Source organism: Cucurbita pepo, chromosome 11 (genome assembly GCF_057944985.1).
Source record: "Cucurbita pepo subsp. pepo isolate OVF chromosome 11, ASM5794498v1, whole genome shotgun sequence".
Classification (NCBI taxonomy): Eukaryota; Viridiplantae; Streptophyta; class Magnoliopsida; order Cucurbitales; family Cucurbitaceae; genus Cucurbita; species Cucurbita pepo.
The window spans coordinates 3,871,995-3,889,853 of NC_141808.1; the positions used below are offsets into that span (position 1 = coordinate 3,871,995).

General features: G+C 34.3%; 1 protein-coding gene across 1 annotated transcript; it reads left to right on the forward strand.

Annotated features, from left to right (window-relative positions):
• Positions 1-337: 337 nt before the first annotated feature.
• Positions 338-15,485, forward strand: ATLIG4 (DNA ligase IV). Its single transcript, XM_023690880.2, has 27 exons — positions 338-816; positions 1,636-1,727; positions 3,237-3,322; positions 3,405-3,541; positions 4,257-4,331; positions 4,524-4,615; positions 4,907-4,978; positions 5,630-5,709; positions 5,867-5,904; positions 6,009-6,015; positions 6,145-6,297; positions 7,378-7,453; positions 7,588-7,712; positions 7,787-7,821; positions 7,891-7,949; positions 9,385-9,468; positions 10,294-10,389; positions 10,486-10,534; positions 10,682-10,769; positions 11,637-11,840; positions 12,167-12,292; positions 12,411-12,510; positions 12,598-12,703; positions 12,790-12,920; positions 13,025-13,186; positions 13,842-13,991; positions 14,256-15,485. Exons 1-27 carry the CDS (start codon positions 484-486, stop codon positions 15,136-15,138), a joined length of 3,639 nt encoding a protein of 1,212 aa, XP_023546648.2. The 5' UTR covers positions 338-483; the 3' UTR covers positions 15,139-15,485.
• Positions 15,486-17,859: the final 2,374 nt, after the last annotated feature.

Here is a 17,859-nt window from a genome sequence, read left to right on the forward strand (position 1 = left end):
GTACCTTTTCATCTTTGACGCCTTGATTTGAAGTGCTTGATCGAGTGTTTTCTTCTTCTTCTTACATTGCTCGTGTGCCTCGTGAGAACCGACTTGATATAGTTCGTTGAGTTGACCTGATATAGTTCGTTGGGTTGACTCGATATAGTCCAAATAGTAATTTAGGCCCATTCTAAGACTTTGGATTGAAGTCAACTTTCATTTCTTTAGAGTTGGACAATGAAGAGCTGTTTGTAAATTTTAGTATACATTTTATTAAATATAAATGAAAAATTATATATAATTGATTAATTATGTTTAAAAATTTTTGAATTTATTAGAAGGAAAAGAAAGAAAAAGAAAATATTGTAGCAATGCAAATCTTCCCTGGCAAGCCACGCACATGATTCATGAACCGTCTGACTTCCCACCTCCGAGCGACTAATTCCAACCTCCAACACTTGGAAGAATCTCAAACCGCGAAGACGAAGAACTTCTCTGCCCATGACGGAACTGATCAAGTTCAGTGTGCTTTCAAGTCTGTTTGATTGGATTCAGCGAAGCAAGTCTTCCGCCAAGAAGCGTTCCAAGTTTCGTAAGTTTATCGACACCTTCTGCAGTCCTGCTGACTATTTTTCTGCCATCCGCTTGATTCTGCCCAGCCTTGATCGAGAGCGCGGCACCTATGGCCTCAAGGAGTCTGTACTCGCCACTTGCCTTATTGACGCTCTTGGCATGTCTAGAGAGTCTGAGGACGCTCTTCGTCTTATCAACTGGCGCAAAGGTGGTGCTAAGACTGGTGCTAATGTCGGTAATTTCGCTCTTGTTGCGGCTGAGGTGAGTCTTCGTTGTTCTTTTTTTTCGTTCTTAGAAGTCAAATTATTGGCCGATTTCTGTGCTTTATGTGATTACGTTCCAGTTAATGTCTTGAATTTTGTTTGAAAATGTCAATAACTTTAGACAATTCTTAACTTATGAATTGGAAATGGAGGAAATGCAGCACAAGTTTCTGAAAAACAGTCATTTACGTATAAGATTTTGGTTTTTGGGTTTGTTTCAACAAATTTCCAAAATATTACCAAGAATGCTTCTTCAATGCTGCTGCTTTCCAGACAGGTTTGAAACCTCACATATGATTCTAGATATTTCCACAAGATTCGGATGCTCCAGACATTTTTCCTATTTTAACTTGTTGGCTGTTGGAATACTTCGTAATTTTACAAATACCTTTTTAATGTCTTTGAATAAATTATAATTGTCAATGGTTAGTTGTCAAAGTTTATTAATTGCTAGATAGGAAAGTTAGTTGTCAGGAACGATTTAGCATATCTGTCTATTTACTCTTGTAATCTTTGATTCCTAAACTTCAGATGGATGATTAGATTAGTTTACTTTTTTAGTCTTTCTTTTCTGTCTTTAACTTGATGTAATATCAGTTGTATGTTATCGAAGAAATTTCAGAATTATTTAAAAATAGTCGACTGTTGAATCATAATGAGCATATATGCTTAAAAATGGCTGATTGTTGAGTCATAATGAGCATACATTTGTATCTTGAAATTTGGTGAACTAGAGGTCTTAAATGAATGATATGGCCTAAATTTTTGTGATTTACTTGTGAGTCGATTTATTATCTTCTTTTTCTTGCTGCTATAGGTATTGCAGCGCAGGCAAGGAATGACCCCTGGTGGTCTATTAATTAAAGAGTTGAATGATTTGCTGGACCGTTTGGCTTTAAGCGAAAACAGGTTAAACCTAATACTTGATCTTACATATATGTCAATGCTAATCTTAGACAAAGGAAGAGAAAATGGCTTCTATAAATGGCCACACTTGTATGAAATGACTTCAAACATGAACGATTAAAAATTACTGAAGGAACAAGAATATACAACATAACAGAAGTAACAAGGAAAGGGAAGAACACAGGGAGAAGACAATAGGAATCAAGAGAGATAGGTGAGTTGGATAAATAAATTGGAGATGGGAGAAAATAAAACGAAACTGAAGGGCGCTGAGAGTTGGTGGATTGCACTCAATAGCTCAAGCTGGATTATACATATCGATTAAGCACACCTTAGTTTTTAATACTTTAAATCATGTGTTTGTAGAGCTTTTGTAAATATAACTGCAGTTGGGCGAGAGCATTGTTTCTTTGATGAACTGTTGATATATGAAATGTCTATGAATCTCACATCCTTTTTATAGTTAGTATTCCTTGGTTGGGATCTCTTGTATTATATTTACCCATTATTGAGTCATTTCTGGAACAAGAAAAATATGTCCCCAAAAATAAGATAATCTATTATAAATTGTATGTTAAATAATAATTTATACAAAATTTGTAGTGTAAAACATGTTCATAAGTTAGTTAATAATAATTTATTTTCAACCTAATATCTAGTTTGTAACTACAACTAGTTTTATGGTTTATAAATATACGATCAAACACATTTTGAATGATTGTTCAAATTGAGATCCAGTAAGTCACTAATCAAACACATTAACTTTTCATTGTTGTTTACAACGGGAGATTACATTAATAATCGTTGATAGATCGGCCCATTAAGTTCAAGTAGACTGGTAACTTTTTATAAGTTTCCCAAGGACTAGAAGCAAATTGTAACCTACTGAAATTAGTTTGGTTAATGTGTTTGTGTCCAACACTTGGGTGAACACGCAGACACTTGTTAGTGTAATAGATGTGTTAGACACTAGTTGTACAAAGTCAGAGTAGATCCAACATTTATTATACATTCATTAAACACTTGTTTAAGATACTAAATAGACATAATATGACAAAAATAATAAATTTTAAGAGCGAAATATATTAAACTAATTTTTAAGCATATAAATGCATGAATCAATTGACTTTGATTTTCCTTTTTATATAAAAATTAAAATGATATATAGTTTAAAAATATATATTTTAATAAACATGTCCTTGTTGTGTTCGTGTCCTAGATTTAAAAAAGATGACGTGTTGTCCTCTCCATGTCGTGTCATATCAATGTCTTGTATCTGTATCCATGCTTCTTAGGATTGAAGTGTTAGTTTGACATTTTATTTTTCATATTTTTTCTGCAACAATATGAAGCTCATGTAATTTGTCTTGTTTTTAGATTTTCTCATGGCTGAAGAAAATGTATTGTGCTATCTGAGTGTCGAGTTTTGGCATAATCTCATTACACCGTGTCTCCATCTAAATATGTTTTTACTTTGGATTTCTCTGTTGTATGTGATGGTTTTAAAAACAGAGCAGAGAAAACCGCAGTTCTGTCTACTCTTATACAGAAGACAAATGCACAGGAAATGAAATGGATTGTCATGATAATCCTCAAAGGTTCTAAATGTATTTATTTTTGCTACAAATATGAAATTTTCATCCAAGCTATATATTATTTTAAATTTTGTATATCTTGTAGATCTGAAACTGGGAGTCAGTGAGAAAAGCATTTTTCATGAGTTTCATCCAGATGCAGAAGACTTATTCAATGTCACTTGTGACTTAAAATTGGTTTGTGAAAAACTAAGGGATCGTAGACAAAGGCATAAGCGTCAGGTCTGTTCAAGATGCGGAGCTAAATCTTTGTCTTGGATTACTTTAACATAGGTTTCCCTTGGTTATTTTCTATCTTTGATTTTTTGTCAATTGAGCAGTGTTTTTATTGATCTTTTTGGCTTTCTGATTGGAGTTTCTCTTATGCTCTAAACTTTACAGGTTTTACCTTTCATTTAACTTGTTTCTTACCAGGAAAAAGAAAAGAAAAAGTTTAACTCTTGTAGATTTTCCCTGTAGCATTTAACTGATTGGAGTTTCTAGATTTTCCCTGTAGAAAAAGTTTAACTTTTCATTTAACTGATTGGAGTTTCTTACGCGTCCACAAGTATTTGGTATGCATCTAGCATTCGCCTATTCAGTATGTAGCCGTGGATAAGCACTTATCGAGTGTGATAAGTGTCTTTGTGTGAACATGTTCAAACTAAAGCGTCCTTACACACAGCTCATTATTTTTTATTTAATGGAACTTCAAAAGATTTATTCTCAATGCAGTAAAAACGAATAGTAAGGTTGATGAAAATTATCAATCATGCAAACAATGTGACATGGCAGATGACTTCCTTAATGTGTAATGAGAGAAGCATGAAATGATGAGAAAAGAAGGAAGTGATTAATGAACCTAAGAGAGTCGTGAGGATGAACTGAAACTTATCTTTTTTGTCAATTGGTGAAGAAATTGAAAAGACCTCTGACTTCTTTTACTGTGATTTTGAAGGACATTGAAGTTGGTAAAGCTGTACGACCTCAGTTGGCTTCAAGAGTGTCCAATGCAAATGCTGCATGGAAAAAGGTTTTGTGTAACTGAAACTATTGCTAATTATTTGTCTTCTGAGTTTGTTCGTAGCTTAAGCTGTTACTTAAAATCTTCAAATTGTCAAGAGTTATTGATGATTTTCTTTTTCTATATCATGCACATATCAAGTTTACTTAGAAATTTTATGTTGTATGCTCACCTTCTATACATTTCTCTCTGGCTCTTCAGCTTCATGGGAAGGAAGTTGTAGTCGAATGCAAGTTTGATGGTGACCGTATTCAAATTCATAAGAACGGAACTGAAATACACTACTTTTCAAGGTGAATGTGTATAGTTCTTTTTGGACTCTTTATTGTAGAGTTCGATTATTTCCTATCTTCATAATTTTTCTTTTCATTTATGAGAAACCATTCATGAATCTCATACAAATTATGCTTCCATTTCAACTAGCTGTGCAAGGAAATTAAAAAAAAAAAAAACGGCATTATTGGTTGGTCTACATGATTACATCTATGGTCCTTTAGTATGACAAATGTGGAACAATTGCTACTTTATTTGCATTGTTCTTGTTTTAATTATTTATGATTTCTTTCTTTATTGCTCATTTTCAGGAACTTTCTCGATCACTCAGAATATGGACATGGAATGTCTGATGTTATTGTTCAAAATGTTCTTGCCACTAGGTATATTCTAATACTTCGGAGTTGTTTTTTTCCCTACATTCTTGAAGTAGCGTGAGTTGTTTGTGAGACCTCATATTCACAATGATGAAAAGACAGAAAAAAAAAATAGTAATAATAAAATAAAAAAAAAAGAAGAAAAGAAAAAAAAAAAAAGAAAGGAAAGAAAAGAACTAGAGGCTATGGTAGAGGAAATTACCATCAAAGAAAGGTATTAAATGAGGGTTTCCAATCTGAGATTAATTAAACAAAACAGTATGGGTACTAAAAAGTTCTTTTGAAAAGCACTTGTGGACAAGGACTCTTTAAGTTATCTATATATTTCTCTTTATTGTGAAAAATTCTCTACTTTCTTTCCATCCAAATGAGTGGGACACAAAAAGGCTCTGACATTTTTATTAACATGACATCTAACTTCTTGTATAAGTTTTTTAATTTTAAAAAAATGATGCATGTGTAATCATGTGTTTGCACTCCTAATGCTGATCTTCTAGCGGACTACTTCATTTCTTTAAATCGGAAAGACGAAAGAGGTTACTGTATTTTATGCTGCATATATGCATATATTTTTTTTTCGTAAGAGTATTTTATGCTGCATGTTAAAGTTCATTATGAATTTGTAGAATAGTAACTTTTCCCTTGGAATATTTGTAGGTGTATACTTGATGGTGAAATGTTGGTGTGGGATAAATCTTTAAACCGTTTTGCAGAGTTTGGCTCAAACCAGGAAATAGGTAGTCTAGCTTAGATTTTTTAGCTTCTATTTTGTGACAAGTTGACAATCACACAATCTAAATTTAAATTAAGGATCGAAATCTGCATAAATAAAACTGGAAATTGACCATATATATTTTTGCTTATATATGCACACTCCTTTCACCTCAATTGCAGCGAGGGCAGCAAAGGATGGATTTGACAGCAATCGTCAGGTTTTCCTAGTTCCTTTACGATTTATACGCTTTCTTGTGAACTATTCCTGCTAGATAGTATTTTGACTTGTGGTATTTGTTGTCTTTCCCCTCCCATTGTGCAGTTATGCTGTATCCTTTTATTTCCTTTCGGACTGTACCAAACTTTAAGGTTCAGTTCAATGGTTGACGAAATATGTTTATGAATTTATATCACAATAATTGAAGTTATGAGTCTTATATCTTAACAAGAATGAACAGATGTCGCGTTTGATGTTCTTTATGTTGGAGATACTAGTGTTATTCACAGGAGTTTGAAAGAAAGGCACGAGCTTCTCAGAGGTGTTGTCAAGCCTGTGAAGGGTCAATTGGAAATCTTAGTACCTAATGGTGGTCTTAATAGTGACTGTGCTGGTAAAAGACTCATCAATTTGATGCCCTTATTTTTGTTCTGTCTAATATGTTGAAAGAAATCTATGCCTGGTAAATAATTAAATTGGTTTCATGGGGCTTGTTTTTTATTATCTTATTATTCTATTTTCTTTATTCTATTCATCTTACAACATACACTGTTGGACTTGACCATCTCATCTTATATGTTCAATTCAATTCATGTGTATTCGGTAATTAATCTTGTCTACTTAGGGTTTCATTCTTTTATTTTTTTCTCTTTGGCCATAGCATTCATCACACAACATGACTCTGTTCGCTAGATTTTATTATAGGCAAGTTTATGTTAAATATATATTACACCTTATACGACTATTCTGAGTCTCTGAAAGATGGTCAAGTTTCATTCATGTGGCAGTGAGATTTTGTCAAGTTCATGAGGGTGGACCTTGACTGCAAAACACCCATCTACATTGAATAGTCATCTTTCATTTTGGAAAAGATACAAAATCCGAGCATAATCATTATCTGAGACATTCACCTTACCATTGTATCATACCAATTAGCATGAGGCAAGGCCTCATTAATACTCTTAGGAATAGAGATAGAATCAAGAGATACACCAACAGAGCATGTAGAAAATTAGTAATGGTTATAGAACACAAAAGAGGAAATAACGGAAAAGGATAGGTGTACCTGTTTACCTTTGTGAAGAGCAATAGGAAACTCTTTACTTTGTTTGACATTCGGTGTTGTAGAATCTTTTGGTATTGGACGTGCTGGGGGTTGTTGCTGGATAAAGTAGGTCAAGTAATAGGGGGTGAATAGGAGCAAATAAGGAAAATGATGACTGGATGGGTTAACAGAGAGCCTAGGAGAAACACTGGTATAGATAAAGAAGTTACATCTGCCCTTGACTTGTGAGGATAGTTATACACATAATCTGGATGTAATTGATTATGAACTCTTTTTTTCACGTGGGTTCCTAATTCTTTCATATAAATGTTTAAGAACTCTACTTTTAGACATATTATAAGGCCTGTGCAATAATGTAAAGGGAGTAGGTCTGTGTAGATGATGCACCATACCTGGGCTGTCATGCAGGGGATCCTTCTTGGTCAATCAGAGCTTATAATGTTGATGACGTGGAAAGGTTCTTTAAGAGTACCATTGAAAATAGGTATCTTTTTTGCAGCCGCCACAAATAATTTACTACATAATGGTTGAATATTATTAAGTCTACTGTCTTCCAAGTTCTTTTATATTTGTTAATTTTCTGAGAACAAAAGATTATTATTGGACATTCTTCCTCAGAGATGAAGGTATTGTTATTAAGGACCTGAGTTCTAAATGGGAACCTGGTGATCGGAGTGGGAAGTGGTTAAAATTAAAGCCTGACTACATTCATGCAGGATCTGACTTGGATGCCCTCATCATAGGTGTGAAGTTTTTTGCTTTTCAGTCTGTTTGGATATAATTCATCTTTATCTTAATATTTGTTAATCGATAATAGGAGGTTACTATGGCTCTGGACGGCGGGGTGGGGAGGTTAGCTTTTCTAGATAATAAGTGTGATGCATTTTCTTGGAAGGCAAGTCTAACATATAATTCATGAAGGTCGCTCAATTTTTAATGGGTCTTGCTGAGCGTCCACCCTCAAATGCATATCCCAGACGGTAAGATTCTCATGTCAATAGCTTGTAGCTACAAAAGTGTTGTGTTATTATTCTTTTGAAATCTAGAAACAACGATCGAGGAGTAATTGCATTAATATCTCTATCTGACCTCTAAAACTTTATTCTTCGTTTGTTGCATAGGAATGAACAAACTTCTGTAGTATGATATATTGTACTCTCTTGGTTCTCATAAAATAAAAAATAAAAAATAAGAAGATATATGTATATGATCTGAGGAGCAATGTACAAGATCAGGTCAACTTTACCTCTTGACAGACTAATATAAGGCAACTATAACTCATGATATGGAAAGATAGTTGCAAAAGTTAGACAAATGATAGAGTCATAGAGGAACTTTCAGGAGATAGGCCATTGAAGCATATACCGGTACTTAGAGGAATTGTGGAGAACCAAGGAAGAGCTCAGATCAGCCTTTTTGGAGGTGGAGTGTTTTCCACCAGATCAGCCTTTTTGAAGCTATTGGATTTAACCTCATCTTTTTAATCTCCCCTTATTTCCACTATTTGGAATTTCAGAATACCAAAGAAAGTCAAGATCTTCTTGTGGTCTGTGGCTCACAGAATTTTAAATACCCAGGATGCTCCAAAAGAAGTGTAGAACTTGGGCTCTCTCCCCCTCTGTTTGCAATCTTTGTTTAGAGAGCAATGAGTCCATTCATCACACATTTATCCACTCTGCTTGAAGTTGGTCTTTCCTGATGAATATTCTTTATTTCTGTTGTTGCTTGCCCAAGAAAATTGATAGTCGGTTACGGGCTGGAATTTACCCAAGATAGCTAAATTTCTGTGTAATTTTGCTGCTAGAGCTCTCGTTTGCAATATTTGGTTGGTAAGGAATCTTCTCCCCTTCAAAGATAAGTCCTCTACTTTTGATTTTTTTCCGTTGGAATGTACAGCACACCTCTTCTTGTTGGCATCTTAATCATAGGAAGTTCTGTTGTGACTACAATCTTTCCATGGTTATAAGCAATTGGAAAACTCATCATTAGTATTTATTTTGTTTAGGTGGGGGTTCCTTCCTTCCCCCAGTTCTTGGACTGTACCTGTTTCTCTCGTTAATATAATACAGGTTTTCATCAAATGGAAAGAAAAAAAGGCTTTTGGATTCCAAAATTAAAGAAAATGGATTCTTTGAAGTGCCATTAAAATGAATTAAATATCTAGATATAAGTAACAGCTAGACAAAAATTATTGATGTGTCTTTTAAGTAGAACTTCCAGACACTACAATTATTTTAATATGAAATTATTTGTAATATAATTTATTGTTTACTTAAGATAATGCCAAAGGATGGAAAAGGCAATGATCATTACTCAGTTCGAGTTAACCATTCTACTACATGTTTCAAAATATCTTTATTTTTAAAATAAGTACATTAGAACGTGGTGCTGAATAATGGGTTCTTTAAATTGCAGGTTTATTTCCTTCTGCAGAGTAGGAACTGGACTTACTGATGAGGAGTTAGATTCTGTTGTAAATAAACTGAAGCCTTATTTTCGGTATGAATTAGGAACTGTTCTGATAACCAAAGTATGCTGCCTGAGTTAATAGGGGTCCTAATCACCATAAGTTTGTAGGGTTCCCATGTGATCTTTCATTTTAACCTCTTCTATGTGTTTCACATTAAATTGATATTTCATAATAGTTTTTATGGATATGATTGGGGAGAAATTGATATTTTAATTCAAGTAGTATTACTGTAGAAAAATATTGTGCATCCAAAAATAAATTGAGTGGTGCTTCCGTAGTTCTGACGTCACTTTTTTTTTTTTTCCTTTCTTTTTAATAATTGGAGCACATACCTAAACAATCCTAGCTAATGAAATGAAGAGAGGGGAATGGGCTGAGGGATTGTGCCTACAAGCCTGCAAATATTTATGATGTGTATGGGAAATTGGTGAGGAGAAAGATCTGGTGAACAATGGGGACTTAGTAAAGTTGCTAAATAGAATCCGAAGATTCTGAACTAAATATGAATGCCCAATATTCATTCGAACAAGGATTATCTGCAAAATGTTAATTGAAAATAATGCTATCTAATCAGTTTAGATAAGACCAAAATATCTGAATATAAGAACATCCTGAAGTTAGAAAAACCCTGATTTATAGTTCTTATGAAATTCAGAGCATGGCTTGTAATTGGTTAAAATGGTTTCACCTTCGTTTTGGAGTTTAGCCTCAAAACCAGATTAAGCTTTGCAATCATAGATTGAGCTTCGGTTCTTGCTTGTTGCTGGACACAATTTGTTAGACGTTGTCAATCTGTTATTTTTAAGCTACAATATTCTGATATATCTTTTGAAGTACTTGCTGTCTCTTGTTAGGAAAAGTGAATATCCAAGGAAGACTGCACCAAGCTTTTTCCAAGTTACAAATAATTCAAAAGAAAGACCAGATGTTTGGATTGAAAGCCCTGAGAAGTTAACATTCTTAATAATTTTTCTGCCATACTCATAAAGCTTTTGATGGTAGACAGAATGTAATCTTTTATGCTTCAATTTTCATTGATTTTACAGGTCAATCATACTTTCCATTACCAGCGATATACGAACTATAAAATCTGAGGTGTGTTTTTCGACTACAATTACTAATTCTTCTGCTTATTTAGCTGCTGTTATTCTGAAGGAATCACTGAGATGTTTAGTATCATATAGAACTGTTGCTTTAAATATCTACTTAATGACCTGGTTTTATTGATTTATGTTGTTCTAGGTCTTTGCAGCACCATATAGCCTAAGATTTCCACGCATACACCGTGTTCGATATGACAAACCTTGGCATGAATGTCTTGATGTCCAATGTAAGAGATACTATTTTTGAACGCTCTCTCTAACAAATTTACTTCAATCTTGATAGATAACAAACCCACGGTTAAAACTGTAGTACCATCTCAGTTGTCTCCCTTTATCCATTTCATCAATAGATTACCAAGGTATCACTATCTTTTGTAGGGAAATTACATTTATAGCTGTAGTCTTTTTGGAAAACAACAATGTGACCGTATAAGAGAAATAGATGGCTACAAGAGAAGAGGACAATTGATCCGTGCTCTGAAATGAGAAATAAAATACTTATATAAGAAAGATCCATTTAGCAGTGAAAAGTCAATCCGGAAAGGATAAGAAAGAGAAAATGAAGAAAGAGTGTGGAGTTGAGAAATGTTGAGAGCAAGAGAAATATAATTGCAAAACCATGAAGCTTTCCTCTTGCCTCCCCTAAATGGCTAATTGAACTAAACTCTAAAATATCACACTTGTACTCTGTACTCATGGTTCTCTTGCAAATATTATATGATTAAGGTCTGGTGATTACAACTGACTTAACATGTAAACACAGAATTGCCTGGTTACCACGGCCGGAAATTGTTGTCTTTGTAATTTTTTTTTTCTGGTTAGTTGCTCTTTCTTTTCTCTTAGTAAGGAAACAGAGATTTTACTTGATGAAGAAATGGTGATGCACCTATCAATGCATGGACAAAAATATGTCCTTACCTGACTTTGAATTGTACTTAGCATTTTAGATGAAGTCTTCCATGCAAATGGCCCAATCTCTAGTAAACTTAGCAATCATGTTCCTGCTGGCTAAACGTAATGTTAGTTTTAAACTTTCACGAACAGTTCTTGTCAGTTTTTTTTAACTACTTTTCAATTTATGTTCCTTACTGCAGCTTTTGTAGAGCTTGTTCATTCAAGTAATGGTACCACACAAAGGGGCACAAATAATAGTGGCTGGCAAGATAGTAAACGAAAGTACATTAATTCCACTGGAAAGGGAAGGAAAAAGAGTGTTTCTGTTGTTCCTTCTCATTTACTTCAGACTGATATTTCAGGCATTAAAGGGGACTCCTTGATTTTCTCGAATATGTTATTTTGTATCCTAAAATTTAAATGAGGTTTGAATTCATCTCGCTTTGTTAAATTGTGGCAGTAATCATTAGCCTTTTAAATAGGTATTAAAGCCCGTACGTTCAGCTATAGAGCTGCACGATGGGAATGTTGAAAATTTTTATTTTGGCAACATTCAAAAAGAAATAGGCAAACTACTTGAGACCATAGTGATTTTTTAGAAAATATTTAAGGACAGACATGTGAGAAGTAAAATGTGGTAACGAGCTTTTATGATGTTAAAGATGCTCAGAAACTTGCATTCTTTTGTCGCGTTTGAAGATATGTTGATTTTGAACCTTGACATATGCAGACATTGTTAATGTGCCTCCAACCCATTCTCTCGATTCCTTGCACAAATTGATAGTGGAGAATGGGGGCACATTCTCTATGAATTTGAATAATTCTGTTACACACTCTGTTGCAGCTGATAGCAAAGGTCTCTCTCTCTCTCTGATTTCAAACGCTTATCACATATCCAGCTCTACATAATTGCCACTCACATTTTTTGCACATGCACGTGCTTTTGCAACTTAATTAGTGGAGAAATTTAACAGGCATCAAATATGAGGCTGCCAAACGTCATGGAGATGTTATACATTATTCTTGGGTGTTGGAATGTTGTTCCCAGAAGAAACTACTACCTCTAATGCCCAAGTAATGCCACATTATTCATCAGTTGTTTTGGAAAATCCTCCGCTTGTTAATTATATATTACAATGTTCAAAATTCATGCTTTTCTAGGCATTTTCTCTTTCTCTCTGGTCACTCAAAGAAAAAATTGGAGGAGGAAATTGATGAATTTTCTGACTCGTACTTCTGGGATCTTGAACTTGCAGACCTGAAACAGGTACACCTACCAAAGTTCTTATCTAGTCCTTTTTTCCTACTCTCTCTCTCTTTCTCTCAATGGACATCTAACTTCATTTCTGTCAGCTATTAAGCAACGTTAGTAGATCAGAAGATGTGAAAGCTATTGACTACTACAGGGAAAAATATTGTCCAAAACATGAATGGTGTATTTTTTCTGGGTGCCAAATTTACTTTCATCCTTTAAAACCATCTTTGTAAGTTCTCTATATCCAATCTGCCAAATTTAACTGATTTAGCTATGAGTTTTGACATTATATTGATAACAGTGTTGGATTTCCATGATAACGTTCTCTTGTAGGAAATCTGGTTGGGATGCCCTGTTGGAGCTTTCAGTAAGGAGGTTGAAGGTTGAAGTTTCCTTCAGAGGTGGGAAAGTCAGTGATGATCGTGTTTCTGCTACCCACATTGTAGTCTTCTGTATACCTGGACCGCCTGTAAAATATGAAGCAGTGTTGAAAAGGTAACAACTGTCATTAATGTTCTTTTGTGTTGCTTGAGGATGCTGTTAGATGCTGTCACGTGATGCATCAGTGGGCCATTGTTCGATGTTATACCCTTTACTCCTGATATTAAATATGTCTGATGGTGTGTTATAATGAAAAATTACTTTGGATAATCATGGAATTCTGTGCAACATAATTGTATTCGCTCAATGTGTGAAAGTTTCTAGTCACGTAAACTTGGTTGAGACTCTAGGCATAACAGGCGCCCCTTTGTTCACCAACAATTGTAGCATTTTGACATCATCGGTTGTAGTGTAACTGTACTAAGCAAGAACTAAGTCTCATAAAAAATACATTTTCGTAGTGTTTTCTTAATTAAAGTGTGGTTTCGTTTGAGAGAGGGCGAGAGGGTGGGAATAAAAAAAGAACCTTTATAGTTGTTTTCTGGTATGTGAAGTCAATATGATGATCTTTACATTACTTACTGAAATAATCCATATTTTGGATATACGACTTCATATATGATACAATGCTTTTCTCCCTTGATCTTATGATTATCTTAACTTGTTTCTGAGCCTAGTTCACAGATTTCATTTTAAAACAGGATTATGTTTAAAAGATGACGGCTTTATTTCTTGCTTGATTCACGACTATTTACGTATCATTTTGCAGTTGCAATGAAGCAGATAAACATGTCATGTTGAAGGATAAGACTCATATTGTTGCACATCAGTGGTTGGAGGACTGTTTGGAGAGGGCCCAAAGGTTGCAAGAAGATGCATATAGCTTGAATCCCAATACGAAAAAGTCGATCGAAAAGTTGTAAGTTTGAACACAAGAACTTGAGATAACTTTTCGAGCATTTCAAGTGATGAAATCGGAAAAAGTTTATACACAATCATGCATTTAGTTTTGAAATTTACTCGAAATCTGAATCTAAATCTAATTCTATTGACATTAGTATCTTCAGATTTTTTTTCTTTTTTTTGAAGTTGGATTTCTTTAATAGATATACAGGCGTCATTTGGTTCTGGAATGGCATCTTTACTATTACATTGTTGCCTTTTCTTCTCTCTGCTTCCGCAGAAACTCTGGAATAGGCTCTGAGACACCATCGGCCTCAGAAAATATAGACAATCAGCAAATTCCTTCTGCTTCCAAGGAGTATAAAGATCTGGGAGGAAATGAATCTGCTTCAGGACAACACATGCTCTCACATTCAACTAAGAGATCTGGTGGAAAGAAAAAAGGAAGGCCTGCTGCAAGTAGCATGCAAAAAGGGAAATCGAGTATCGAACAAGTTCGAAGAGTTTTGCCCCGAAGAACCAAGGGGCCTGCAAAATTAAATGAAGTTGAATCAGACAGCAGTGACCATACTAACGAAAAGACAAATGCAGAAACTGGAAATATTGGAACACTCTGCTGTGAAAGCTTAGGAAAGAACGAGTTTCGAATGCTGGAAAACAAGAAATGTGTCGAGAAGAAAAGAGGAAGTCCTGAAAGGAACACACAAAAAGGGAAAGCAAAGGTGGAGCAAGTTCGAAGAACTCGGGCACGTATAGCCAAGGGGGACGGCAGTGACTATACTGATGTGAAAACGAATGCAGAAGAAGCTGAAATGGAGAGAGGAAATGTTGGAACAGTATGCAAGGATAACTCAAAAACAGAGGAGCTTAAAATGCTAGAAGACTGTGATTGGAAACAAAAGGGGAAGGCCATTGAACAAATTGATGTTGCTGACCCCAAATCCATGAATTCTGAAAATTCTGAAAAGCTTGAAGTCATGACTGATCCTCTTCAGGCCATGTTATTAGATATGGTTCCAAGTCTAGGAATGAGTGAAACTAAAAGTAGCAGCAGCAGCAGTTCTGTTCTTGAGGAGAAGCAACCAGTACATAACATTTCTGAGCCAGCTAAGAAGAAAGTGAGCTACAAGGACGTTGCCAGTGAACTGCTTAAGGATTGGTAAAACGTGTGTTGGGTTTTACTTAATTTGTTTATATGTTTCTTATGTGATGGTATGAGAAAAATTCATAAGGTATCATGTTTTGTAATTTAATCGCTGCTGTTCACCATTTCAACACAAGATAATTTATGGTGAGTTTAGGGTGACACTTAAAATGGTGTTATCCAATATCATGTTAGATTTGGAAATATTTTAAAATAGGTCAAGTTTACGAGTTCAATTATGGAATTTGTGTTTTGTGTTTATTTGTTCATTTGTCCATAAACTCCTAGTTTTGTGTCGAATAGGTTTCTGAACTCAATTGTATCTATTAGTAGAGATGTCTACGAGACGGGAGCTTTTTCCATTCCCATCCCGGCCATTTATTTCATTTTCTATCTCTGCAAAATTTTCCTATTTATTTTTGTGATAATCGGATTTTCCGTGAGTAATTTTAAAAATATATTTATGTTAAGTGGGGCAAGGCGGAAGAATGGCCTCCTGTTAGGTGTGGATTCCCGTGGATAAGATAAAATTTATTACGTATAAATTTGAATGTCTTTTTTTTTTTTTAATCTTAAAGTAAGAAAACTACTCTTTATTTTAGAAACAACGAGATGGTTTTCTTTTCATGTTTATGAGTTTTGACGAGTTGGACGTAAGAGATAAATCTTATTTCTATTTATTATAGGAAATTTAATTAAATATATCACAAATATTTTAATTTGATATTAGTAGTGAGAACTTAATATTATTAATAAGAAATTTAACATGATGTGGTTTTAATATTTCTTAATTAGTTTTGTCTTTATTTTTTTAAAAAATATCTATGGACCATAACATTTTATCCATATTTTTTATAAAAATGAGACATCTAGGTTCCATTCCTTATCCACTTTGTTTTATCACTTCAAGACAAGTACAGTTTATAAACCTATATTTAAATAGGTGGTGTAATTAATACCTTTCATCAATAATCCAATTTTTAAAAATGAATCGTTAAGTTTTATTATAAAAAAAAAAGAAGAAGAAATTAATACTATATTTGAGTGTCTTCTTGCTGGATGAGATTATTTTTGCATGTATTAGTTCTTCTTATTGCATTATATGTTTTTTTATTAACTTAATTTAATCATTTTATTATTTCGAGTATTTTTTATATCCTCCAAGTCTTGTTTAACTATATATTCACGACTCGACTTCGACACTTCGATTGTTTTATTAATTAACTTTTAAGTGTTTTGTTAATTAAAATTTATAACCGATTAGTACAATTGATATGATATATGAGTTATAGAACTCGTAACAAAATCAAATAATATGATATATCAATGATAAATCTATTAATACAAACGAATATACCCAAATAATGACTGATAAAATATGGAAGTTAAATACCATACATTAATACATGCATGTTTATGGAAGCTTTTCAAACAAATTCAAGCATAAACAACTAAATCAAACGGTTCAAACATATAATTAAAATAACGAGAGAGAAATACTCTTTTTATGGCCTCTATTAGAAGTTATCACTCACCTTACTAGAGATGTGAGATCCCATATTAGTTGGGAGGAGAACGAAATATTTAGAAATCTCTTCATAGTAGACGCGTTTTAAAAACATTGAGGAGAAGCCCGAAAGGAAAAGCATAAAGAGGAATGTCGGATGGGTTTGGGCTGTTACCAAAGATCCCTTACATCTACTTGAGTATTAAGTAACTTCATTATAAGAATTAAAATTCAAAGTGATTGTTGAGAGTTAAATCCATGACTATCATGGGCTCTACTCTCCTTCGGTGTATAATTAGATGCATAGTATTTCTCTGCATATGTCAACACACATGCATATGAACTTACTAAGACGAGTCCGTTATCGTATTCTCTAGGCATGATTATCAGCCTGGGCACGCGCATGTAATCGAAAATGGAGGAAAGAAAAATGTACGTGTCCATATAATGTATGCTTGACGATGTAATCCATGACCACACGTGTAAGAACCGAACCCGGGTTTTGTAACTCAGATTCACATCAATTTCTCTACGCCTGTCTCCTCCAGTTTGGCATCCTTCTATTGATGGGCCAAATCGGCTGGCTAGTGCCTTTTGTTTTATTTTAATGCCTTCTCCCAATTGGTGTTGTGCTGAGTGCAGGCATTGGATCGGTCTTTGGGTGATGTGATCTCGAAGGTCGTACTTAGCCCATCCATAAAAATAATACTATGATGAGCTAAATCGATTGAAGGATGGGAAACTTCTCCTATCGGTTGCATGTGATGTGTTGGAGAGCGTGGCGTCTCGATGAGCTAGGCTAGCAAGGTGTTATGAATGTGTCCTATAACTCTTGCATGTGTCGTGTCTTATGATTGTTAGTTTGCTTATTATGTTATGATGAGATATGTCATGTTGACACATTATGTCATTGATGAATGCAATGACATGGAATGAACGAAGATATGTATTGTATCACATATACATGTCATGATTTTAAGCTATGGGGATCTCATGCATATTGTATATTTACGTGTATGGAGATACTTCTCCGTTATGATTAGTACAAACACGTATCTTACAACATTTATGTTTGTCATGATGTCATGATGCGATATTGTATACACCACAATACTATATGCGCGCTCCCTTCTCTCCATAGTATAACCACCTAGTCGAAGGCCAAAGCCAGGTCCAGGGGTACATAAATGAGCTTGCCTAGAAGTCCACATGCGCATGCGTGGGCCGTGTGTA

Bases quoted from the DNA above. Each gene is read 5' to 3' on its own strand.
- ATLIG4 (XM_023690880.2), top strand. From the start codon at position 484: ATGACGGAACTGATCAAGTTCAGTGTGCTTTCAAGTCTGTTTGATTGG. The intron at 6,298-7,377 runs GTAAAAGACTCA...GCTGTCATGCAG, and splicing joins TCTTAATAGTGACTGTGCTG to GGGATCCTTCTTGGTCAATC. The intron at 7,950-9,384 runs GTAAGATTCTCA...TTTAAATTGCAG, and splicing joins TCAAATGCATATCCCAGACG to GTTTATTTCCTTCTGCAGAG.